The sequence below is a fragment of the Tinamus guttatus genome, unplaced genomic scaffold (assembly GCF_059628265.1).
Source record: "Tinamus guttatus ecotype Peru unplaced genomic scaffold, ASM5962826v1 Tinamus_guttatus_pri_ptg000004l, whole genome shotgun sequence".
In the NCBI taxonomy this organism is placed as follows: domain Eukaryota; kingdom Metazoa; phylum Chordata; class Aves; order Tinamiformes; family Tinamidae; genus Tinamus; species Tinamus guttatus.
This window is the reverse complement of record NW_028288538.1, coordinates 13,349,853-13,376,763: the sequence shown is the minus strand read 5'-3', so window position 1 is coordinate 13,376,763 and position 26,911 is coordinate 13,349,853. Positions and strand designations below refer to the sequence as shown.

Genomic DNA, 26,911 nt, shown 5'->3' with positions numbered 1-26,911 from the left:
TTCCTACTATACAGGAAGGGCTGAAGTGAGGGGAAGCTAACCATCTCAGCTACAGTTTATTAAGATTCTTGCACTTCGGCTAGATTCAATGTTTAATAAGCAGAACTCAGCCGAATTTTCTGGATAATCTTTAAATTTTCTCTCAGAATCAAATCTGACCAAGTAAAACTTAACTCAGCCAGTTAAGTGTTTGCTCTTTAAGGCCACATTTGAAGAACAAATCTAAAGAATAAATTTCTATTCAAAATGAGCTAGAAGAAAAATAAAGTTTTTTTTTTTCTTTAAATAGAGTAATACTGTCATATAGCCATACTTGTAGAATCAAAGTAAACAACATGATAATTTTCCAAAACCTCCTGGAGGAAAAAAAAAATAAATAAAATAAAAATAAATAAAAGGAAAGGGTGAGTGACAGGGGGGTGGGAAATGTGGCTGCTCCCTTCACTTTCTTCCTAGTGTGGAACTCTTAAGTATCAAGGAAGATGCAGTCTGTTGAAGGCTACCTTAAATATCCAGTCACAAAGGCCACAACATAAATTTGATGTTGGACTAAAGATGTTCAGCTTCATGTACCTAGAAAATTTCCTGTAGCCCCAAGGATTAAGGTCTACCCACCTGTCTCTGCTAGTTCTATGGGTAGTTGTTCATTATCCCTTCAGTAAAGACAGCATCTGAAAACAGCATTATTCAGGTATGGTCATCCAGTTTCTAAAGGCTTGTGATTGAAAATAATAGGTAATTCTGTACTTTCGCCTGCTGTGTAGCTTTGAGCACCTCTGGGGAGCTTTTATTCTTCCCATCATTTCAAAAGCAGGCCTAGCCTGCTTCAGCACATGACTATGCATTTGGAAGTTAACTATGATTAGTTACCTATTAAAAGGGTCAGTGTGTTCTTATCTCAGAGGTACATGGCAACCAACCTGAATTCTCAACTCCCCTTCAAGAGATTACTCAGTAAGCAAGTGCACGAACTTATGAAAAAGTCAGATTGCCTTTCTGTCCTTTCCAGCCAGAGGCATTCTATGAAATGGTTACAAATTATTCACTTAGGGCAGTTGATGGACAAGATTTTCTTTCTTGCAAGGACATTTTCACTGATCTAAGTGGTATCTTATACTTAGTATTATTTTCATACTATTTAGGTTTTGATTCATGAAATGTAATGATAGACTTAAATGTATATTTTTTTTAATTAAGAATGTAACCCTTCTTTATATGGAACTGATTAAACAAATTCTAATATTAGCAGGACATAACAATCACAGTCACAATAACCAGAGCCAGGGAAGTATTAACCTCTCAACAAGTAGTTATTTTAGTGCCATATTACCCTGTTAGCTACGTATCACGACATACTCATCTTGGATCACCCTAAGAGTTTTGTCAAGGTCAGAAGCTGTTATAAAGACCCGAGTAAGATATTAACCAGGTTCTATGCTTATGTCGTATCCTACTGAACAGACATCCACAGCCACAAACTCCACACACTTATGCAAGCAAACATAGACCTCCACAGAACGAGCCACCTGGAAGGATACACACAGTCTTCTGCTAATAAGGATTTGAGATCCTCCCGACGATACTTTGGTTAAAATATCAGATACTACAAGCCCTTGCCATAGATAAAAACATGCAGTCCGATAAAAGATATGTTGTGGGAAGAAGTACTACAACAGTTGCAGCTGTGCTTCTTCAGGATGCTCAGAACACAGCTTTCCCTGTGTATAGCAAAAGCCACCTTAGCCACAGAGGGGTAAAGAGCCAACAGACATCGACTTCATGGCATCTGCCTTCTATCTTTTTCTCTATTTAGACATGAAACAATCCAACTCAAGTTTTACAGAAGAGTTTTGCCCAGAGCTTTTCTGGACTCTAAATACAGTAAAAATAACTAAATAAAATACACTTTAGAGTGGCAGGAGTTAGTTTGGGGAAGTATTATTCTTATTTGTAAAATGTCAAATAATTTTTAATGTGCTCATACAACATGTATGTAACTTCAGAATTATATAGGCTAAATCACCTGTCAGTATATTGATCAAACTTGTAATTTCATACAGCCTCTCTGCAAAGCTTCACAGCCAGTTAATGCCTTCACTTTACCCACAGTAACTTAGGGAATTAGGCCACCATTATTTGTTTTTTTTTTTTTTTGTACAGCATTGTTGTACCATAACTTCTCATAGTACGCTGAGCTTAGTTATGTTTCATTTTATATTTAAACTATAAAAGTCAAGTCATATTTACAAGACACACACTGGTCACAACTGCTTTTTGTCAATCTTTGCTATTAAAGAAATGGCTTCTGATCTATGTGGGAGATTACTACTAGCTTTGAAGAAGAAACCTGATACTCTCTGCTCAGACAGAAAAGATACAGAATTCACCTTACACACTTCAAAAATACACATCCAAAAAAGGAAGTTATGAAAGCTCAGAGCTTCTTCTCATCTGTGATACATGATACTGAATATTATTTTAAACAGAAGGAATACATATGCAGTTTGTAATATGCAGAAGGTAATTGTCTTCTGCTATTCCTACCGCCTCCTTTGATAAAATTCCTTCTTCCCTTTAGTCAAACCACATGTCTTAACACATACCTATCAGTTACAGTTCATATGACCGCAAGCTTCATTGCGCTCTTCAAGTGTGTTGATAAATGAAACAGCTTCTAAAGTTTATTTGTCTGTTCTACCACTTTGTGGATCAGGTTGGAAGTGTGACAGACACTGAATAAGTCAATCAAGGTCTGGTTTAAATAAGCTTTGCCAAAGTGGAGGTTTTTAACATGGTTACAGACTTCTCTGAACAAAGTCATTTGTGCAGCCTGCTGCTCAAAACATATCACAACCAGACAGTGCTGTGCAGTTCGAAACTGCACTTTATTGACCTGGTACCATTTCAGTGGATTTTGAACAGTACAAACTGCAGCTCACTACAACCTTTTACCTACAGTACTGTATTCCAAAAACTAGGTCCAAAATTTCTTGAAAAAACAGCCCTTCTACTGACAGCAAATTCACTGGTAAGTAGTACAATTCTGGCCTAATGGACTGGAGCTTCAAATTAAACAACACAATTTTTTATACTACATTGAAACCAGGAGAGGATTCTTAGTTGTTTCTCCTATAGAAATTGCAGAGACAAACTCATTCCTTTTCAGTTAGGAAGGCATTCATATATTAATTTATTACTGAGCTAAATGCCTTTATTATCCCGTCACAGTATGTTAGGGAAGCAGAAAATTTTTACTGTTGTTACATGGAAAACAATTTGGTCACAGTTTTATTAAACAAGCATTAAAGAACAATTCAGGTATCTCAATAAAAACACAAGCAAATATAAAATACAAAAATGACTTGGAAAGGTAAACTGCAGTAAAGAAAATGTAAATTTTAAGATTAATGGAAATAAAACTTAATTCACTGCTTATATGCTGCTGAGCTTCCTATATCCATCTATCCCTCTCAAAGAGCAAAAAAAAAAGACATCCAACGTCAGTGAGCACGAAAACAGAATTGCCTATGAGATATCCTCCTCTGTTCTCCCATCGGATAATCTTGGCTATGTGTCTAATACGATCCAGAACAGACCCATGGGGCACTCTAATCGCACAGACTCGCTCACATGCTCTCTACAGGATCTGCCAAACTACCTGAAACCTCCAGTTGCCGAGAATTTAGTTGATTAAACACTGGCACATAAAACAGAGCAAGAAAAAAAACAATCATTTACACTGTACATAAAACGGCAGCAGATTGCTCATTATTGTAGAGCTTTTCTTCCTGTATAGACTGGTTATGCTTTCTTCATACATGATATATTAAATATCAGGAGGCAGCAGGCATAGAGCTCATGTTGTACTTCAAAAATCATTAAGGATATTAACACCAGAGAGATGAAGATGCTTCTAAATAAACTTGATCGGTCTTCTTTAAATTAAAAACAACACAAAATCACTTAAAGTAAAATGGGAGGAGTAGAACTTATGCTTAGAGCAACATTAATTAAATTGCACTTTGAACATCTTATTAAATTTACTATTAGACAGACTATGTAATGCAAGTAAAGCACAGCTATTTATAACTATCCCCAACCCACAGCAATCTAGTCATAGAACCATTTCCCAGACTATGTTATTGTTATACCAAACAGACTACTCTTTCATTTCTTGTCAGTCGTAATTACAGTTCCATAATTGAAATACAGTAAATTACCATGCAGTACCTTTGAAAGATGGTTCACTGAGGTTAAGCTGTCATTACAATTACTGTATAATAAAAAATGATGATTTTAAATGCTCTAGTTTTCTCTCAAAGGAAAAATAAGAATTTAGTTCAAACAGCTCAGATGACACAAGCATCTCCAGGATCATGTAAACAATGAAAAACAACATATTTAAGCAAAGCCAAACAATATTAAGTAGAAATGTAAAGCTGTATATAAGCTCCAACTACTTTAAAAAACTGCATATTTTAAAAACAATTCCTTACAAAAATACTTTTTGTAAGAACTCACAATCATACAGCATCTATGTAACACTTTCCATAGGCTTCAAAAAGCTTAAGAGGCTTCTTTCAAGTTTATTTTAGTTCAATTCTACATTGTTTTCAGACACGACTATTAGATAACTGCAATTCACTTAACACCAAGGAGGTTGTAGAAACTACAACACCAAAGAGGTGGGAATAAGAATAAAGACAAACATTTCTAAGCACAAAACTGGATCTGTAATTTTGACTTTCACATTGGCTAAGGACAACTTGCTTTTAGAAATTTCCTCGACTACTTGGCACAAACATAAAATGAAGAAAAGAGATACTGAAAAGACACAAATAACTTTCACTATAAAAATAATACTTAAAATGGTAGGAGACCTGTTCCCTTACAATTTTGTTTCAATAAATTACTAGATGTTGTCTCTGCAAGGACAACTTCACAAAAGACATCTTTTGAAAAACAATACCAGGTATATTATTCTAAAAAATGACTGTGCCTATTCTCCCCAAAAAAGACTGCCCCGTCCCACTGGAAAAGGCAATTCTTGCAGTCCTCTTCTCCTTCCTGGTTCCAGCCACCTACTCCCTGATGTTTCGCTTGTGCTGGCATTCATTTGAACATTTAGTTAACAAAATCAACTCAGATCAAAAAGGGGAGATTAAAGAAAGAGAACAGAACAGGAGAGAGAAAGAAGAAAGAAAATAGACAAGTCCTGCCAGAACTTTCAAAACTGTCATTTCAGCAGCAGCAGTGGCAAACCACAGCGGGACTCCTCAGGCCATTCTCAATACTTCAGGCATTTCACTCTGCCCATGAAAAGCAAATGGTCCACAACACCATCCTCCCACCCATTCCCTGTCAAAAGTTTTTGCTGAAGCAAAACTAAGTATGTAATAAATGTTCGAAAAAAGGACCATAACTTCAGCTTTGATAAAGAATCAAAATATTATATAACTGTATGAAATTAGACTTATTTTCAGCAGCTAAGAATCTTAGTCCCAATATTTACCTACATGATTTGCCAAGAAAAAAAAACAGGATCTGAAAGCATGCAGTACACAACATCTGTCAGAGGTATAGTTTTTCTATGTAAAGATTAATTGTACTGCTTATTTCACCTCTGTTACTTTCTCCAGGCTCTGCTGTAGATCCAGCAGTTCTTTATCATGTTGCTCTTTAATTTTATCCATCTCCATGTCGTGGCTAGACACTTCTTCCTTCAGTGCTCCTTTTAAAGCCGTAAGCTCACGCTCTCTCTTTCTCAGTATTTCTTCTTGTTGATCCTTTGCCACTAATAATTCTTGCAGATCCTGCTTCATCTGCATCAGCTCCTTAAAAAAAAAGAAAAAAAAAATTAAATACAGCTAGCACCAATGACTCCAGAGTAACTAGCCTTTACAACACATAAAAAGTTTCTTAGAACTCTGTAAATTGAATTATGCCAAAACTATTAGTGTTAACAAATAGATATAGCATTCCCATTCTCAGATCAATTATCTTCTAGGTTCGTGAAAAATATTCCCAGGCACTACAGAGAGAATGCTAGTGATCACAGTGTTAATGTAATGTTCATGTAACAAGTAGTTCTTGAATTATACAGTTAAACAGTATAGCTACTGTGCAACTTAAGATGCATTGAGAATAATCCCCAAAGGAGGGGGGAATTAACCATTTCATTTGTGTTGCAGAGAAGATAAACATTTCGATATGAGCTGGCCCACAAGGATAACTTCGTTTCTTACATGACTGACACATCATCTGCAGCTTTTATAGAAGGCTAGGGATTTACTAAATGTAAAATGGCACTGATGTATCAATATGCACAAATCTAATAAAATGTTCTCTATATCATCTACAGTAAAAGAAAAAACTGCTATTATTCAGGCAACAGCGGATTCCTATTGCATCCTGACGTGACAGGAAAGCCCTAACTCTTGTGTTCCTTTTCACGTGCTGTCCCTTCTTTCTCCCTGCTCTCACTGATAAACAGCTAATGCATATAATGCTTTGAGGAGTTCTTTGAATTTTTGCAGTGGAATCTCATCTGGTGTTAATACGTACACCTTTACCTTTTCTAAATATTCTTGAATATGGTCTTCCCTTTTCTGTCCACACTTCTTTTCGTGAAAACAAACAGCAGGAGCATAGAATAACTCAGCTGTCCCTCGCCCATACATTATTTTTTCTCTGTTCCTTTAAATAATGGGACTTGCATATTGTATTCTTTTTAGTGCTAATTTACTTACTTACATGCCCTCTTAAGCAAGTTACTAATGTTAAATTACTTGGATGAAATGGGAAAAGCTAAAGCATGCCTGTCTTCTATATCTCAATTCTCACTTTTTGTGTTTTTTTTTTTTTTTTAATCTTCTGATGCTTTTTTTAGCATTTTCTTTCCCCACTAACCTCAATCAGAACTTCCTTCTCCCCTTCATCAGTATGTTTTGCATTGTCCAGTTCATCATGCATTTCAGACAGTTGGTCTTGAAGATCTCTTATCTCAGTCTGGTATTGCTCCCGCTCCATCTTCACTTGAAAAAGCCTAATCATGGAGGAGAAAAAGAAGTTTTTAATTTGTAGAAATGCTAATTCTTCCAAATACTAAACAGATTTGAGTACCTATTCCCATGCTTATCACCCAGTAGCAGGATAGAATGAAACAAAGCAATAATATGTCAAGGAGGGTAAAAATAAGAACTCTTTTTAATAGATATTTAAGTGGAAAGATTTTTTCTGAACAGGCATACAGACAATTGTCTTGTCTAGTGTTCAAACATATCTGTATTTATAAGACTAAACAATACATTATGACTATGAAAAACGATTACGACATTAAAAGTATTCACCTTATAAATGTGAATACATTTATAAAAAGACCACAAATCCAGAAATCTTTGTTTTTACTTCAAGATATTCTAAAAATAATGATAATCGATCAACAACTGAAGCATTTCCTAAAATAATAAATCCCACGCTGTATGATTTCATTCATCTAAACATTTTAAGAGGGAAAAAATGCAATGAATAAGTTTCCTAAAGCAAACTCACTCCTCTAGGTTTTGTCTAAGTTCCTTCTCACTTTCCTCGAGACGCTCTTTTAAGGCATCTTTTTCACATACACTTTGATCAAGTTGCAACTGAAGTTCTTTCAAGGTTGCTCGTGTAGCATCTCTCTCTTCTTTGGCATTTTGCTGATTCTAAATTGTGCACATCGAAAGTTGAGCAAGATAATTAACTAAACATAAAGAACCTTGTGCATTGTAATAAATTATATATTGTAATATGAAAATAGCTATTTCAAAGCATATTTGAAATATTCAAAAGCTTTCTAACAACGACAGACGGTACCTTAATTTCCAGATCCATTTTTTTCTGCAACTCTTCCACTTTCCTTTCAAGTTCTGTTTTTTGTTCCAACAAAGCTTTCACCTCAGCTGAAGAGTCAGAAACCTACAGTCAAAGAGAGATGTTTATTCCAACAAAATCAAGTTTTTTTGACAATTTCCTTTTAAAATCTAAAATAAAACCACAAGCAAGGCTTATTAAGCTTCACATCAACTGCCTGAGCTCACCTGGGACTTTTCATATGAGTCAAGCGAAGCTAATATTTTCAAAGAAACTGTTAATTGACTTCCATATAACTTCTTATTAATTGCTCAAAACATGTTGCCACTAGTACAGAAAATACTGTAAACCTAAAAAAAAGTTTAAAACTAAGCAACTTCTGAATTAAATCATTAATATTTGGGGCCAAATTTCACTTCATGATATCACTGATAACACAGTGATATCAGAGCAAAAGAAAGTGTGTGCCTCTGTCTCTTATCTGAAGACACAAATTAAACCTCAGGTTTTTTTTTGTTTTGTTTTTTTTTGTAATTTTTCACATTTTATACTTTATTTTCATTCTTTATAGACAAAGATAAAATGACTCCCAAAAGCAAGCATTTAGTACTTTATATGCTATCACTGCAAAACATACGAACTTCTTCACTTTTTCCTATTCTAAAAAACAAAACAAAACAAACAAAAAAAAAACAGTGCATCACTTCATAGGAAATAATAACTTTTAAAAAGACAGATTGTCAAATGAAATCAAATATTGTAACACAGCTTTTGAGACACATCCTAGGTTAGTGTTTTATTTAAACACTACATACCAAACTACCTCTTCAGATACATCTATTTTCAGCATTATAATGAGGAATGCTTCAACATTATTTTTAAAAGCTATGTATGTTAGCTTTTCCTTTCATCCAATAACCCTCTGATATTCCTTACTGTTAAGCTTTCACTCCTCTCTTCATCTAATATATAGAAGCAAAATGAACCCTGAGACGGCCCTTGTGGCAGATTCCTTCATTTTAACCATTACCAGAAATTATTCTCATAAGGTTGATTCAGTAAAGAACTTAAACATGAGTTTATCCTTAATTTACACTATTGGGAGACAAGAAGAATGCTATCACTGGATAGCACTGGATTCAAACTTTCTAAGTAAACTGCATTTAAGAATCCCTTATAATAGATTTGCAAAATATTCTTCAAGTTTATTTATGTATTCTTGCAAACTGTGCATCTCAAAGATATCTTAAGTAAATTACTAGATTTAGAAAATGCCAAGATCAGTGTTTGAACACTGCACTAATATGAGACAAGCCAAATGAATTATTTACCTGTGCATTTCCAGCAGCTCTTGACTTTAAAGTCTGAATTTTCTCAAAAACCAAATTGACTTTCCTCTTTGTGGCATCATCATTATCAGCACTTCTGAAACACAAATACTGTGTAAGTGAGGAACGAAACTTCAAGTATGTACAGGAATTTAAGTGTATCACGTGTACTTTAGTTCTTTTGTCCTTCCTTCCTCATCTTTAAATAAGTCATCATTAGAAATGGCAAAGGTTTAAAAAAAAATGGAGAAAGCATTCAATGCACAAAAAAAGAACTTCTGTCAACCTAAGAAATATAAGTATTTAAAACAAAAAAGCTTAAATTATGATTTTTCACCACTAAACTCACAAGAGGTATGAATCAAACTCTTCTCAAATCTGCTTATGAGCAGAAACCTGTTCACAAGCCGCCTGAATTTGTAACAGAAGTTCATCTCCAGAAGTATTTAAAAGAGAGAAAAAAAAAATCATATTCTGATTTACAATTTCCAGGTACATTTAATCGAATCCTCATGTAAATTCTGAACACATGGATATGTCAAGACCCTATATCACCTTAAAGGACAAAGCTGAAATACACCAACTATGTAGTATTCATTAACAGTCTATTTAGTTACAGTTTTGATTTTACAGTGTCAAATTTTAAACATATAGAAAATAAATGTTTGGAAGACGCAATTTCACCTCAAGGAGTTAACTATGTTTACTTACCCTTCTTTAAGGTAATTATAAAGGATCTGCTTAGCTGTCTCTTCATTTGTTTGTTGTGCAATATCTTGCTGGCCTTTCAAGAGATCAGGAGTTGACTAAAAGAAAAAGATAAATATAAATGTAAAAAAAAAAAAAAAAATCATATGAGGGTTTGCAAATACAACATTTACAACCAAACTTCTCTATTCTATTCTATTATGAAGAAATATACTTACTGTGGTCCTCCTTGTCCCCACCATATTCACTCACTCAAACAAGAATAAGACTGTTTTTGAAAATATGTTTTCTACAGCCTCATCCAGGGAATTACTTTTTGTTTTATTATCCACCCGAACAATGCTGCTATCCCATTCAGAAGTATTACATGATAGGAGTTTGCTTTAATGAAGAACAGAAAAACATATATCTAACAATAGGACAGCTTTGGTATATACTACAGCACAAAATGCAACTCAGAGTACATTCATAATTACCTGTATACTGGGGACAGACGAACATTTTTTTACAGAAATCTTCTTGGTTCCTGTATCTGGTAGGACTGTAAATCGGTTTGGCAACAACAGAGTAGAGGTTACTGTTTTAACTTCCTCACTTTTACTCTGGCCTGGGAGTGTAGATGATCTAAACTTGAAGCTCTCAGCATAAGTTCTATCTTGTTTATGATACTGCAAAGAATTGAAATGGCAGTTCTGAATGTCTTTATCAGGCATTTGCAGTTTTCCAGTACTTCGAGCCAAACCTTTCGTCTCTGTGGAAAGCAGCTTCTGATCTCTAGGTAACTGCTTATGAAGGCAAACTTCAGATGGTCTTAGCAACTGCTCAGTTGACTTACCCAAGCTTTTACTGAATTCATGCAAATAACCTGAATTTACCTCATGACTTGACGACAAGGCACTATCAACACTTCTTGATCTTTTACGATCATCTGGGTGAATCTTATTCCTTTTTCCCATCCTACCTCTTCTCTGAGGACCAACTTTCTTATCAAACTTTTCAATTAGCTCATCTACTCCTGGAAGTGAACCAGTGTCAATATCACGGCCAGTTCCAGGCAAAAATGGAATATACCTTCTGTTTTCATGGCGATTAACGTTGTCTGCATAGATAGCATACTCTTGGTCATCAAGTAAAAATCTGTACAAGGAATTTGCAGAAGTGGGAGTAGCTGAAGAGGATGATGATCTTCGTGAGTCATCCAACACGGGCCCACCTGAATCTTGTCTGCGGAAAGGAAGAACATCTGGTCTAGGTTTCCTTGTTTCCATACGAGCCACAGGACTAACACATGGGGATCCTCCTGCGGATAAAAACGAATCCGAAACATGCACCTCATTGGAAGTGATAACGTTACCGGGACAGTCCAACGCCTGCTTTTTTTGGTCTTCCACTGACCTGTTCAAGGGTATTTTATTTGCAATTGCTTTGTTTGACTCTGCAAGATACGGATTTATTTTCTGTAGGGACACTACTTTGGATGAGGAAATCCAGGGCCTTGCTTCAGTTTTACCTTTATCTGCAAAAGATTTAGATTTATCACACAGAGAAGATTGGTAAGTATCCAAGTTCAAGTTACTTTTTTCAGGATCATAAGGCTGTAAAAGCTCAGGATGTCTTTGAAAGTTCAACAAATTGGAGGATTTCAGTGTCCTGTCTTTAAAATTCAATGTTCCATTTTCTTTTTCATCCATATTGGTTATCTTTAGGCTTTTGAACATACACGGTTGCACATGCTGTGTTCCAGGAAACTTTGCGCGTTCACCATTTTTGTCGTCCAAGTTATAGGCAGAATTAGAGTCTGCGGTTGGCCTACTTACAGTCTGAGAAACGACCTGCTGTTCTTCTCCAGGCAGAGGAGGATTTTCTGACAAACATCCTTCTGCATTGTTTAGCACTATGTAAGGATGCCCATCAATTCCTTGTACTCTAATACTGACACCATAAGATCCTGTCTTAGAATTCTGGGCAGTGCTGATTTTTTGAACCTCCTCAGTGGCAAGTTCAAGAGTAACTTCATAGTCCTGCTGCACTTGCTTAAAACCAGCAAAATAGGGCTCCATTATCAGATAATTATAGCTGTGCAGGGAAAAAAAAAAGTTTTAAATACTTCAGATTATTATTTGCTTCATACAACCATTCATTCCATACTTCCAAAATTAAGTAATATGCATTGAGGTGAATACGCAAACTCAAAACGAGCACATTGTGAAACAAAGACTAACAGCTGACTGACAGATTCTGGGTTAGTGACATTTTATGAATGTAAATATTGTGAAATAACAACAGTATACAATTAGCTTCATATAACTTCTGCTAATTGCTTTGCAACAGAAATTCAATAGAATTCAAATAATAGAAGATCTAATATTTTTGAATTTAACATAACACACATTTTATTTTAGGTACCTTCACTATATATACTGAAAGACTGTTCCTTCAAAAATCAACGTCCTTTTACGGCCAGCAATTAATATCAGCCATAATCACACCTAAATGTGAAAGCCTAGAAGATTAAAAAATGCAGACAGTTTTAGGTTACCAGTTAAAGGTAACTAAAGCACTGCAAGCAAGGTTAATACCCTCATGCTTTTAAGTCATGCTTTTTATCTGCTTTTTCAACTTTTGTTTTCAGAAATGGAGATGTGTCACTGTTTCCTCTAATACTGTCTCCCTATGTCCTGTAAAATCTTTTATGCCACTATCATATTTTACAGTAAATGTATTACTTGTTTCTAAGTACATCTGAAAACAAACTTTTTGATCCATTACCTCATTGTCCTCCACAAGTATAAACTATACTACAAATTAATTTAACGATCTGTTTGGGGGCTTTTTCCAGAAAACTCCAGCTGTTGTTTTAAAACGGACACTTAGTTGACCAACAGGAATGGAAAAAGACTTTTAGTGTTTCCAAAGTTGATGACGTTTCTTTTTTTCCTGAAAAATGAACTAACTCCATGTTGCATGTGCCTGGATTGTTTCAAACTTAGAAAACAAAAAAGATTAAACTGCCCTTGCACTTTAAATGCTAAATCCTGTTTTTTCATTCCCTAGGTACTGCTTTTGTGGGTGGTTTTATTTCACCATCATCATGTTTTATAAGCAAACAGCCAACTGGTTAGTTACTGATGGCAGAGGTAATTCAGCAACAGTAGGAGCTGTGTCTATAGAGACTGGACCAGAAAAGGGTGACATCCTGGTATGAAACCTGGAAGAGGCAAACTTTTGAACTAAGCTAGAGACTTGAGCAATCACTGCAGCCTGACAACAAGAATGCTAAAGAAAGGTGAGTAACTGACATACAAGGGGATACTAAAATAGTAGTATCACTCTAAAAACAAGCCTCTGTAGCCAGTTCCATTCTTAGGTATCTCAGCGTGAAGTATCTCCCTCAGATATTCTAATCAGCAGAAGAATTATCTTTTTCTCAATGAATTCAAAAGTTTCACTTGATATTAGCAGCATGCTAGTCTACAGCCAGTTCCTCTTTTTAACTTCCACACTCCCTGAAAAGACCTCTCCTTTCCTTAAGGAACAGCCCCAGGAATTCATCAATTGCAAATTCCCTTCATCTGTAGGAATCAGCACATTCTTCTCAAGATAGAAGGCATCAATCGATTATTTTAATGAAAGAAAACAAACAAAACAAACAGAAAGAACCACTCCAAAAACAGTCTCCATGACAAAATTTTCCTTAGATACAAAAACATTTTGTAAACTAGTTATCACAGGGATTCACTTTCCTTAGTAAAAGGAAATAAAACAGACACTATGAATCTGATCTCGGTTTATGACTTCCCACAGTAGGAAGAGAAACAGAACAAAGAAAAAGGCACCACAAAGCCAACGAAAGACCATGGGCAGCAAAGGCCGAGGGAAATGCAGAAACGAAAGGGGACGAACAACAGGAGGAAGCACAAGTACCAAAACACAGCACTGTCTTGGGCCTCCATTCTATAGGTTTCTCCAAAGTATTTGACCTCCTTTTCTGATTATTCACAATATCTCACAATAGTTACACTGTGCCTGTGAAGAAACAGAGGGAAAATGGCAAATGGCAGACGTTAGTTTTAATCTCTTGCAAGTCGATGAAGAGACCTCCACTGATCTGTTGAGGTTTTGATCATGGCACTGAAGTCTGCTACCGAGCTGCATGATGACAGCTTAGACAGCAAAAGAAAAAAATAGATATTACTGTACAGAGTTCTAACTTTAAAAAGACATGTACCATAAAGGAAACAGCTAAACAAATCCAATAACAGTTGTGTTGATGCTGGAAGAAGAATGCAGGCTCTCCATTCTGCTCTTCGAACTGCCCAGTTCAAAGTAACGGTTCTCTTTCCCCCCCACCAACAGAAGCATCAATGTCTTGGTATAGTTTTTTTTTTTTTTTTTGCACCAACAAAAATGAAGTAGTTTCAAAAATTCCTGTCTTAGAATAAAATAAACATTTTGAAATTATTCTTTCAATTTTTATATTATAAGATGTTGATGCGGAGTTACTACTACAGATACATTATGAAAGACTCAAAAGTTACATCTAGTTTTATCATCATACTAGTTTTAGCAAAATAACAAATTTAAAAGTTTCTTTTTTAAAAAAAACTAATCTATATGACTATCTACAGGGGGAAAAAAAATCAGTGTCACCAAGGCATGATCTAAAGTTCTAAAACAGTTACAATTTCTTAAATATTTCTTTCAAAACCAGAAAAATAATCCTCACTGCATCAAAAAAGACACTGTTACAAAGTATACTTCAAATGAACAATAAGATCATTAGTTAAAATTCAGACTTCATTAATCCATCTTTTGACGCCGAAATAAATTCAGACTCTAATTTTAAAAAGCAACCTTAATTTTACCACTTTACATTCCAGTTCACATGGCGGCAGAAGGAATTTACCATGCTCACAAATGTAAAAAGTTGCACCCAGTTCTAGCTAGGCCTGATCATTGCTCTAAGCCAGTGGGAAGGAAAAAAATCATTTATTCATTCAAAATTTCATTTTTAGAATATGCACCTGTTATCAACTATTACACCACTGAACTCTCTACAGTTTTACTCTGTCCCATACTGCCACATTGATTTTTGCATTTCCAGGTGCTCTAATACTGTTCCATGTCCTCCTTCTCAAGCGTCTTTCCCACATATAACTCATTTAAGCATTAGCACCACAGAAATCAATATATTTGGGGGAAAGAAACAAAATAAGAGAGGAAGCTTTGAACAAATTCTAGGGTTCTTCTTTTTTCCCCACATTTATAGATCTTTTACATTTTCAGCTCAGGGCTATTATAGAATATTTACTGGATAATAGCACTACAGCAGAAGTAAGAAATAAGGAATAAGACCTAATGGAAGATGCATTATGTTGACTGATACTGCTATTAAAATTAAACAGACCAAAATCAAGATGTGAAAAATAACTGGGATGCAGAAAATGTGTACTGGTCCTGCCACTCACATTTTGGAGACGTCCCCAGACTTCATACTTCTTTCAATGTAAAGAGACAGTAGACTGTTACCAAAATGACATCTTATCAAAGAGTCTTTAAAAAAAAATAATAAAATTGGGGAGCTTATTAAGAAAAATATAATGATGATTACTGTTTGATTACAGTTAAATTCATATTTTATGCAAACATTATACAGTCTGCAGCTCCAGCTTTGGCAGGCATACAGCAACAGATTAAAATGAAAGGCCTGAAGCTCTTACCCTGCCATGTGCCTGGCCCACTCCTAGCATGGAGTCACCAACTCAAAAGTGGAGGCAACTGAATGATTCATGAGTCAGTTTGCAGCCTGGCATCCTAAGGTAAATGCAATCAGTCAATCTCGTTTTATGTACTACAAATGACTGAAATTCTGATGTGTGACAAAGGGGAGGAGCTGGCAGCTGGGTTCACTGGCAGCTACCACTGTCTGTTCTTAATCCTCTTTAAGCCTGCTGCAGCCCTCAAATGTTAGGAGAGCACAGTTTGTTTACTGTTAAGCTTATGAAAAGAGGTTAGATATTTTAACACTAGTTAAGAGGAGATTTTCCCTATTTGTGGGGCTGCTTATTGTCTCCTTATAGTTACTTCGTAAAGAAAGAAACTTTCTTTCCACAAAAAAATCTTAATTAAGACAGTCTTCCTATTATTTTATGAAACCAATTTTTATTTCCTATTTGTGAAGTAAATGTTATTTCAATAGCATGTACCAAATAAAGCAGAACATCACTGCCTTACTAATAACTACTTTAACAAACTTTCTTTTGAATATATTTGATTTGCTAAAATGATAGAGAATCTTTATAGTCAAGGACATAGAACCACCAATATTGTTTTGGGATGACACACTGAACTACAATTTAGAACAGTGAAGATATCTTGTCATCTTCCCCTTAATAATATTATCTGCTGCTCTCAGCAAGCCAAATTTTACCAAGCAAAGTTTGACCTAAAAACTTCAGAATTGTCCAGAAAAATGAAACAGCTTGACTTTCTACAGTTACATGGTATTAACGTTAAGCAGATGCATTTACTAATTACCAAGCTTGGTAAATCCAGTCGTTATCTCAAGGAAGTTTAAAGAAACACTGACTTAAAGACCCAGGAAACCCAGTCAGACACAACTGAAGCAAATTTATACCCCTAGGTAACACACAGTTCTATGGGTATCATTGGAGAGGACATTCCTTGGACAACTACATTTTTTTGGAATTTCAATAACAGCAATTTTTTGCTGTTTTTGAAAAGTTAAAAAAAAAAAAAGTGTAGTGTACAAAAAAAAAAAAAAAAACTGTTCAGAGCTGAAAGAAGCAAACTTCAGAAATGAGCTTCCCATTGATTCAGCCTGTGATTGCAGGTCTTCGTATCTATACACACGTATTAGCCCCTTCCTCACTTTGAAACCTCATGAAAATTGTGGGCAATTCCTGCATGATCACACTCCCTGCTTCATTAGGCTACTGGATCAACTTGCTTAAAATCCAGAATATGTTGGTTTGAATTATATTTTACTTCAATTTAGCATTTTTCCACTGGGCTTCAAACAACACAGGCCACTACATTCTCCCATTGAACTCCCTGGTTATGGCACTCAACTGATCTCAGCTGCACATTCCCCCTGCTGCTTTGGTGACAGTGACAGCCACTGTGCAGCTGCATGACAACCCAGAACAACTCTGCTGATCCAGCAAGAGATTTGCAGTTTTCTATCAGATCAGCAAGGGTGTCAGGGGATGACAGCATCATCTACTTTGACAGCAAAATGGACTCGGACCATCCTGTGGCCAATCACAAAATCATTAACTGAATTTGTGTTTTAGCCCCATTTTCAGGGACAGAAACCTTTACGAACTTCTGCAAACAAAAACACTGTCACAGAAAGCTGTTCAGGCACTTGGGTTTCAGTATTCCTTTTCAAAATAGCCTTCATATAGGGCTTTAAGCACTCATTAAAAGAAAATATATATTGACTTCCAGTGCATATAAAAGTTTCACATTTTATCACTCATCACTGTTTATCAAAAACAGCTTCATAGAAACTTTTTTTTTAATATAAAAAGACCTTTTTAGGATTTGTGTCATGTCTGAAAATCCAATACCCTACGCAACAAGGCATATTATTCTCTTAACAGGTTGTTCTATGGGGGTGATATGACATTTTACAAATTACCATCATGGGAGTGGAACACTGAAGGCTTAACAGGCCAAAAACATTTTTAAATGCCTGAAAAACATGTCCTTTCACAGCTGCTATCACCTATTTAAAAGCTAGCTACCAGTAGTTATTTGATATCCTGCCATACAAGAAAGAAAACCCCTGTAATCTGGAAACCCTACTGCTCTCCCTGCCAATGAAGCAGAAAAAAAAAACACTTTGAGAAACATATTCCCATCCCAGAGATGTCCCTTCTCCCTGGCAGTTCTGCAGCACTCCTAACACCACAGCATCAGAGGAAGGAAAGTGCAGCCACCCATCAGCAGCCGCTCTTCCTTAGCCAGATCTACCAACCAGACTTACCAAAAATGTCACTTTCCAAATCCCACATTTAGCGTATGCATCTTGCTCACATGTGCCCTGCCTCATGCATACTCAATATCAAACCAGCTCTAACTCAGCAGCAGCAAAGAGCCCTGCACTCCTTCTGCTACAAGCATGTAGGATATTTTTTTCTAGCACTGGATAGCTAGGGCTCCTACAATAACATATCAGCAAAGGTGTGGACAGCATTTAGGGGCACCAGCAGATATATTCCCTGGCCTCCTCCTTGAGCCAGATATCCTCATAGGCATTGGCCCACACGTTTGTGAATGTTCCTTAGCATATACCTAGTAGGTGCATCAGCTATCTCCCACATATAGAAATATGGAAAAATATAAAGAATCTTACTTTTCCACTTTTTCCATTGCATTAGGATGATCCTCTCTTGATAACAGAAACACTGAAGCTCCCTTGTATAAAGTATCATACTCCTGAAACTCCTAAAACTGAACCAGGCAAATATTGTTCAGGAAACAAGACTAGGGCATATAATTTAAAAAAACAAAAAACAAAAATAAACAAATAAAAAATCCAAGCTGCTAAAGGTTAACTGATCTAATTACATTTCCTTTCCATGCAAGTTACAGCCGACACACATGCTAAAGGATGAAATCATTTGCTGCCCATAGTACTTAATCAGTGCCTTAAAACAGGACTTACTGTACAGGATTAGATTTCTAACCGACCAAGTTCAGCACTCCACCTCTGAAAGTGGATAGCTTTGTAAATTTAACAAAACACATTTAGGACATACAGACTTTCTGCTTAGACAAAGTAGGAGGAGTTGTCTGCAAAGACAAATCCGTGCAACATTGCATGAAGTCTATGGAGAACTAACTTCAAAATCTTAAAAGATTTGTTGTAGCTCCACCAACACACTCCTCTCTGAAAGCTCTTTCAGAATTTCACTTATCTAACAGTCAGTAACCCTCTCAATTCATATTTTAGCAATGCATAAAAATCTGCTCTCTTTGATTGCTATTAATTTAATCAAATGCCCTCATTTTATCTAGTTCTTTATATAATTTTTGCTCTTGGACTGATGAAAAAGAACGTGAAAGCTGTACTTAAAACAGTATCTATATGCTAAAAAAAAAAAAAAAAAAAAAAAAGGGATATAACAATTTATGGATGTTTACTCCAAGTTTTTCACACATGCACTGCAAAATGTCAGGAAGGAACTGCAAAACTTGTCCTCCAAATAAAACTGAGCTTGCTCTCCAAGCTAAGTAAGAGGTTCTCCATGCAGCTGACTACTCTAAAAGCTGCAGCTACACTGCACAAAGACAACCCAGGTGTTAGGTCAATAATAAACGACAGTGCTATGGAGAGAAAAAAAAAAAGAAAACAGGAAATAACACTGGGAGAGAAGAGGAAGGAAAACTTGCGCACTATGAGGGGAAAGAAAAGGAAATAGAAGATAATTCATGGAAAGACCAAATGCTATAATGTTTTTACACTTGGTAGAACACAATCTCACAAATAGGAAAGCTGCACGAGGAGCAATCCTGCCTAAAATCAGAGGATTCTGCAACGGGAAAATAGGTTTGGCTGCAGTCTGTACTTTTTAGTCTATATGAAGAACCACTCTGGACAACTGAGTTCACTTGATCTTCTGCTTACAGTAGGGTGGAACAGAGAACAGTTAAATCTGAAAGTTCTAGGTATGTATCTGTAAAATGGCATAGGTGAACCTAGTCATGATGCAAACTGGCAATATCCAGCAATAGACTGTGCTTAGAAATGATGAATTCTCAGTCTTTCCAAGATGTTCTTCTCCCTGGTTAGGATTTTTTATTTCCCTTGAGGCATATTTTCAGTCTATATAAAATTATATATATGGTATCTAGAAGCCATTCCCTACACTAAATCATGACACCTACAGAAAACAAGAAAGCTTGCAGATCAGTTTCTTTTTGTGCCTATACCACCAGTCTGTAAATTACCATTTGCTTCCTAATGGTCAAAATTCAAGAGTTTCAAAATGCATACCCGGAGAATTTTATGTAATACATCACATAATAACTCAATATGGGGGTCTCTGGCAGGAAGCTGTGGAATAAAATGAACCCGAGAGAGAATTATTTTATGCTTAGTCAACTATTCTGATGACAGCATCAAAGACCTACCTAAAGCTTCTATTCATGACAAACTAGAAAACACACCAGTGAGTTTAATATATTCACCCTATTTACAAGCAGCAAGAAAGTTTTTTGTGCCACCTCTTCTTACTGGTGGAATAAATAACACTGACAAATTCCATGCTTGAAAATCCTGGGCTGCTGGGAACCCAGACCATATGGCACGCGTTATTCACAACTCCAAAAAAGTATAAGAGTTATACCATAAAAACTTATACTTGGCATCATGACAACCTTACTCAGATGCTCAACCCATAAAACAAAAGTTTGATAGTCACTTCTCCAAGGATAGAAATACAGTTGGGTTTAATGAAGATTGGGAATGGAAGGAAACAGTAATAGCAGTTTAAAGCAAGAGCTGGTTCTAAAGCTACTCACATCTTGGTTCAAGCTTCCACTGGCTGAAAAAAACGTCACAAGTGGGGAAGTCTTACTCTCTCAAAATGCAAAACGTCTTATTAGTCCCACAGAAGTACCTGATAAACCAGCAAAATTTGTAGATTCTCCCAAATTTAAACATGACACAATCAGGAATTAAAAGCAAATTAAGGTTCTACTAACACAGAAGTCAACCTGTATCTGCAATATAGTTCTAAAAAAACCCAGCTCATGTCATCTGCCTCCACTACTCTCAGGCTGTGTATATCACATGATATACAGTTAAGTCAGTGGAGGAGGATGGAGGTTTTTTGATCTTCTGTGCACACAGACACCTGTATAAGCATGCTCATACCACTATACTGCTCCATTTTTCATTGAGGGCAATATACACCTGCGCACTTTTTTTTAATGTCAGTATCACTGTATCCAATCCACTGGAGTTAGCTATGTACTCTTTAAATATACTGACACTATTACAGTACAATTAGTATTTATAAACTTCAAATACAAAAACAAACCAAAAAGCACACCAATTATTGTAAATATTTGTCTCAAGGTTAATTATACAGAAGGTATGACCACACTGCTTCATTGATTCCACCCATTTTTCCTTCAAAATATAACAAACTTGCAAAAGAGAAAGAAAGACATACCGACAAGATCAACAAAAGGAATTCTCCTCCAGTTCATTAAATCATAAATGTCAACTGAGTGACACAAGGATACTTAGAAGTTCTAACTGCAGTTTGTGATTTCAAAAACAATAACTGGTTTCTATCCAAATATCTAATACTGTAGTTCTCCACAATAAATGCTATGTTATTTTACTGCACTTTCCTCCAATTGTCAGCATTAGAAGCTTTGCATTTTGTTATAAAGGAAATTATCCTAATGATATCATTGGGATGTATTATTGTCTAAATAAAGAGTATCCTGTGCATATTCTTAGAGGTTGCGGCAAACATACCAAGCTTGTTAAAAAGTCTTCTGGAAAGCCTTTTTCAAAGAAATGGGAACAGAGTTAAAGCCATATTTATTAAAGACGTTTAGCCAGTACTTTAAGGTCACAAAGGAGTTTTTTAGCATTACCTAAAATGATGCTCCCCTAGTCAAAAAGAAGAAAAAAATATTCCTTGGTTTTAGATGTCATGCATCACTGGACCTCCTCCACATTTCTACCCAAGAAAAAATGTAATCTTGTCTATGCCAATTAAAGCAACATAACTGACCTTTGACACATCGAAAGACAAGAAAAAGAAGGAACTATTTATAGGGAAATGCAACTATTTAAGTACAAAAAATATAGGTAAAATAAAACTTTACGAATCAGATTTAGACAGCCAAGACAGGGTCAGAACTTTATGTGTATTCAAGCTGGTTATGGCTCCAATGTTTCTATTGTTAAACTTTGTCTTAATTATCACTGTATTATTTAAACTCTTGGCTTCATACCCATCTATTTTCTTTCAACTAATGCAGCCATGCATTTTAAATTTAAATATGCAGTCAGAGCTGTGGGCCCTGCGCCCAGCCACCATGAGACAACAAGATGATATCATCACAGTCAGACTGGGAGGCATAGGCTGGTGGAGAGCAGAGACCGGATACTGCAGAGGAAGGGAGCTTCACTGGGTCCCCGGGAGATGCAGCACCAAGCGGGTCCTGGTATGGACTCTCCTTGCACTCTGAGCACAGGTTTAACCAGCTCTGCAAACTACCACTCTTCTCACCTTCACGCTGGAATAGCAATAGCATAATGGCTGGGGGGGAAATGAGAGAGATGGGACTGCTTTTTGTGAGGCTTAAAGCGCTTGTGGAATTATAATGTAACATTACAGCCTGATTGTTCTTGCAAACAAAGGCTCCTACTACTGCACCAATTACAGGAGCCAGACATTTGTTCTCTGGGTGCAATAGCTAATGATCTGCAAATGATTGTATGAAGGCATATCTCAGCCCATCAACAGCTTCAGCAAGGCCTAGCAATATATTTTGAGCTAATTCACATCACTGAAAGCATTCCCCCATACCCATATAAAATGTGAAAATTTACTCTTTTTGGTATTATGCTTTATGTTGAGATAGATCATAATTCACTTTCCACTTTTATTTTGGAGTGTTTTTATGTGCATAAAATACATTTCCTCCTTCTAATAATCTTCAGTAGCTTTCAATAACATCTTTCAATATAATTTAAAATCTGCCTGGAACATTTCTAATGACTGGTAAGTACATACAAGACTTCTGCAGAAGTGCATGCACACACACATACGAGTATGATCGAACGTGTAAGCATGGGCAGCCGAGCTAGCAAGTCTCATTTTCATAATACATTTATACAGTTCTAAAATCAACGCTTTAGCTATAATAAAATGGTGCATGTTATTTACCTAAAACTTAATAGTTCTTAAGTTATGCAAATACTTGAATTCAAACTCCTGTCATGCTCATCTGCTGGGAATCATGTGGCCACTTTAATATTGATGACACCCAGTCTGGCAAAGCATGGGTGCCCCTTCAGAAAGTGGAAGCTATGCTAGGAATTCAGACAGGTGCAAGCCTTAACCAATCTTGATGATGGCTTTTAAGTGAAAGTGCTTTCTAAGAAGTTTCTCTCACCACCATTATTTCCCACTATTCTCCAACATCACCAACATCAAGCACCAAAAAAGGTACTATAAAATATTCATTTTAGATTTGATATCATCTAGTTAATATATCTCAGAAATATAAAAGATGGAACAACTCAATAATAACAATAAAAAAGTTCATCTTCGCTAAAAAAATAGTTAAAAGGCATATGTGGAAAAACTATGCTAGATAATTTAAAGCGCTTGCTATGAATTACATCATTCATTCAATTTCACATAAAACAGAAGTTTTTATATTACATCTACACTTCGATAAACTTCTTCAGGAAGGCCGCCAGCTTTGTTGGCAGAGATGGTAGAAGATCACAGCAAATGCACTGGGCTCTAATCCCAAACAGTGGTGACTCCATGACTACCACTTCACTAAATCTTCAACCCATGCATTCCTAGCCTGTTAATTCCTCAGGTTTAAACATTAAATTGTCATATTCAGCCATACTGAAAAGTATTGCTATTTAGATTTAACCCACTCAGAGAGGCAAGGCCAAAATAGTTTCTGAAATGTGTTAATGCTTCCAGATAAACATGTCACTCCATGAGCACACAAAATACTTTCTCTCACACAAAAACTTGGTTAGAAGACATTCTCCAACAGGGTTAGAAACATCTTTTTTGACAAAGGACAGAAAACAGTATGTACTCCCAACACAAGACTTAGGAAAAAGCACATCAACTCTTAAAAAAAAAAAAAAAAAAAAAAAAAAAAAGCTGTATGTTCAAACACACAACTAGAGAAATTCAAATATCTTCACCTCATCCAGGCCATTCACGATCATAGAACCAAAATGGTTAGAAAAGACCTTTAAGATCATGGAGTCCAACCATAAACTCTTCCACACCAAACCTGCTTGACCATGTCCCTAATTGCCTCATCTAAGATGTGGTTCTTCTTGAAACGGATAGTGAACAAAGGGAGCTTTTTGTAAAGCTCAATTAAATTTCAAGCTGCAGAAACTACAGTAGCCTATTTTTAGTTAATTTCTGACATCAAATGAATTATTTGTCCCCAAAATACATAGGGTAGATGTTTTAAAATAATAACTTGCCCATCATGAGCTGAATGAATGCCTTGCAATATACTTTTGTAGAAATGTTCATCTTACATTGCTCCATAACAAAAGATTTAAATATTTAAGTTTGAGGTCATGCCATTTCACCTACACATTTCAGATGACACTGCAGACACTAGACAAACCAGTTTCACCAATATCCTGAGAAATATCAACTTCCTATTACACAACACAGGAGAGAAGAAGGATCAGAAGCATACTGTCACTCTTGTCTTTTTTTTTTTTTCTCTCCTCGCCTTCTCTTTCAATCTTTTCACTGAGTAAAATTTCTCCTCGCAGGATCCATAGCTGCACCACAGACTAGGTTTGCAGAAGACCAAATTCCACATCCTCCATATTCCCCTGTCATGGGAAACCTAATCACATTCTCCACCATTTTACTAGTGACAACAAGAGTCTAAAAAAATGCATTGAGCAGAAATCTAAAAAATCCTCAATTGCTCAGAGACAATTCAGGCAGCCCAAACAGTCATGACATTTATTAGATTTAGAATAAGCATAATGCAATCAAGTGAGATACTGAGAACAAAAACAGCCATGCTAAGCACGACTGGAGAACACATGGAGAACACTGTCTCTTTGGGAAAAAAACTGCAAATTCTGTAAGCAACCAGGTTAGCAATGTCTACCCATTCCTGTTCACTGCTATTGTAAGATCCTGACATTCACCAAAAAAAACTCCCCCAATGCATTTGCACTGAAGTAGGGTTTGGAAACAGTAAATCATGTGCAATTCAAGGAACTCTTCCAATGATTAACACATTCAAAACACACCCCACTAAATACATACATACATACACGTAAAGCTATCAGTTCTTTCATAATCTGAATTACTACCATTTTTGATTAGTTCCTATCAAGTTTGTTAAAAAGACTCTGCCTTTCTTAACACGACAGACTCAAACATGAAAAGCTTTAATTCTGATTTACAATCTTTTCAAAATAAATGAAAACTTACAATATAAAATAATACAAAAACCCTCTGGTTGCTTTATGAACTCCTACATCGACCAGCAATTACCATAGTACACATTATGCATATGGTGGAACTTATTCTGGGTCTAACACAAGAAAAAAGGATGAGAAAATTCAATGGCACTTCTAGAAAATATAATTCTTAAATGATTTTTATTGATAGCCAAATGATTTTTCACAGGCCACTACAAGAAGGTCAGTGGTGGCTTGTTTTTGCCATCATATTTGCATCTTTACCAAGCTCAAAGTATTGTTAAAATCGATAGAAAAAAGCTTAAGCATGAGGCATGTGACAGAATTATGTTTTTCCTTTTTTTTTTTTTTTTTGATCAGAATAAGCATCAGACACCTAGTCTGTCAAACTTCCACGAGTATGCCACAAATCATTATATCCTAGGGTTTTCCTGATTCATCTACATGAATCATCTGACACGAGTGTGTGCCAGTCAAACACACTATAGATGTTCAGATATATAAAACCGCCTTGAAGGTGGGGATTCCAATATTTCTCCTGTAATAATTACTCCGAATATGTTGCAGTGATTTTTTTAAATTATTCTTCCTAGAAAATTAAAAAAGAAATAGGGGCATAGAAGCTGTAACAACTCTTTTTCCGTCACTGCAAGCGGTTACCGGGACTCAGTGCAGCCCTCCCGCCGCTGCCGCGGTCTCTCCACACGCGAAGCCGTGAGGCGCGGGCTGGGCCCGTCCCGGAGAGAGCGCGGGAGGCCGGGGCGCCGCGCGGACCCTGCCCCGGAGCGGCGCGCTCCGCACCGGCACGCCTTCCAGCCGAGAAATGGGGAGGAAAAAAAAAAAAAAAAAACAAAAAGAAATAAAGAAAAACAAAACGCTCAACGGAGGCTAATTCGCGCAGCGCAGAGGAACACGAAGGAGCCCGGGAGTCCCCGACGAGGAATGCCAGGAATCCCCGGAGGAATGTGCGCGGCGGCGCCCCCCACGCCGCCGCCCCGGGGGCTCCGGCCCGGCTTGGCCCAGCTCGTTTCACCTGAAGTCCCGGGCCGGGCCGGCGCCTTCCCGCCGAGGTGCCGGGGAAGGAGCCACCGCCCCCCGCCCGCGAGGCGCCGCCAACCGCGAGCCCCCCGACCCCCGGGGGGAGCAGCGGGTCGCGGGGTCCCCGCGCCGCGCCCGCCGCCCCCTGCCCGCGCCGCTCTCCTCACCCGTCCCGGGCCGCCTCGCCCTGTAGCGCGAGCGCCCCGCCAACTTCGCGCTCGCCGCCGCCCCCGCCCGGGCCAGGCGCGCTCGCAGCCGGAGCCGAGCGCCGACTGCCCGCCCCTCCTGCGGGGGAGGGGGCGCCGGGGCCGCGCGGGGGGCGCTCCCGCAGGTGAGCGAGGGGCGACCGAGCGGCGGCCTCGCGCCGCGGCCGTTGAGCGTCTGCGGGAGCACGAGGCGCCCCGCGCCGCGACTGCCGCGTGTCCGAGGGGAGCGCGAGGCGCCCCATACCGAGGGCCCCGGCAGCCACCTAGCGCCAACGGTTGGCGGAGCGAGGACACCTCGCCCGACCCGTTCCTGCGGAGGTAAGCGGGGCCAGGGAGCCCGGGCTCCCCTCAGCGGCTGGGGTGGCTCTTCTCGACGTCTTCCAGAGCGCTCCGGAAGCGGCGCCGCACGCGGCGCGCGGGTTTCCAGAACATTCTGCCCATGCAGGAGGTCTGAGGCGGCACCCGCCCGTGAGCGGGGCGGGCTGCCCGCCGGGGCTGCGGGACCAAAACGCGGCGCACGCCACGTCCCTGAGCACCGCCAAAGCGCTGGGGCTCGC

General features: G+C 37.6%; 1 protein-coding gene across 2 annotated transcripts in view; it reads right to left on the bottom strand.

Moving 5' to 3' along the window:
• Window positions 1-26,350, bottom strand: part of CGNL1 (cingulin like 1) — a 53,496-nt gene extending 27,146 nt beyond the window's left edge. Inside the window, exons 1-8 of one of the 2 annotated variants that reach the window (XM_088519962.1) lie at window positions 26,316-26,350; window positions 10,361-11,960; window positions 9,888-9,982; window positions 9,180-9,273; window positions 7,852-7,953; window positions 7,552-7,700; window positions 6,910-7,045; window positions 5,622-5,834 (exon numbers count right to left, since the gene is read on the bottom strand). In XM_088519962.1, the coding sequence (XP_088376088.1) occupies window positions 5,622-5,834; window positions 6,910-7,045; window positions 7,552-7,700; window positions 7,852-7,953; window positions 9,180-9,273; window positions 9,888-9,982; window positions 10,361-11,944 (2,373 nt within the window). In that variant the 5' untranslated portion in view covers window positions 11,945-11,960; window positions 26,316-26,350. Of the gene's footprint in view, window positions 1-5,621; window positions 5,835-6,909; window positions 7,046-7,551; window positions 7,701-7,851; window positions 7,954-9,179; window positions 9,274-9,887; window positions 9,983-10,360; window positions 11,975-26,315 lie in introns of those variants that run through there. The other variant, XM_088519970.1, reaches the window with a different exon arrangement.
• Between the last annotated feature and the right edge of the window lie 561 nt (window positions 26,351-26,911).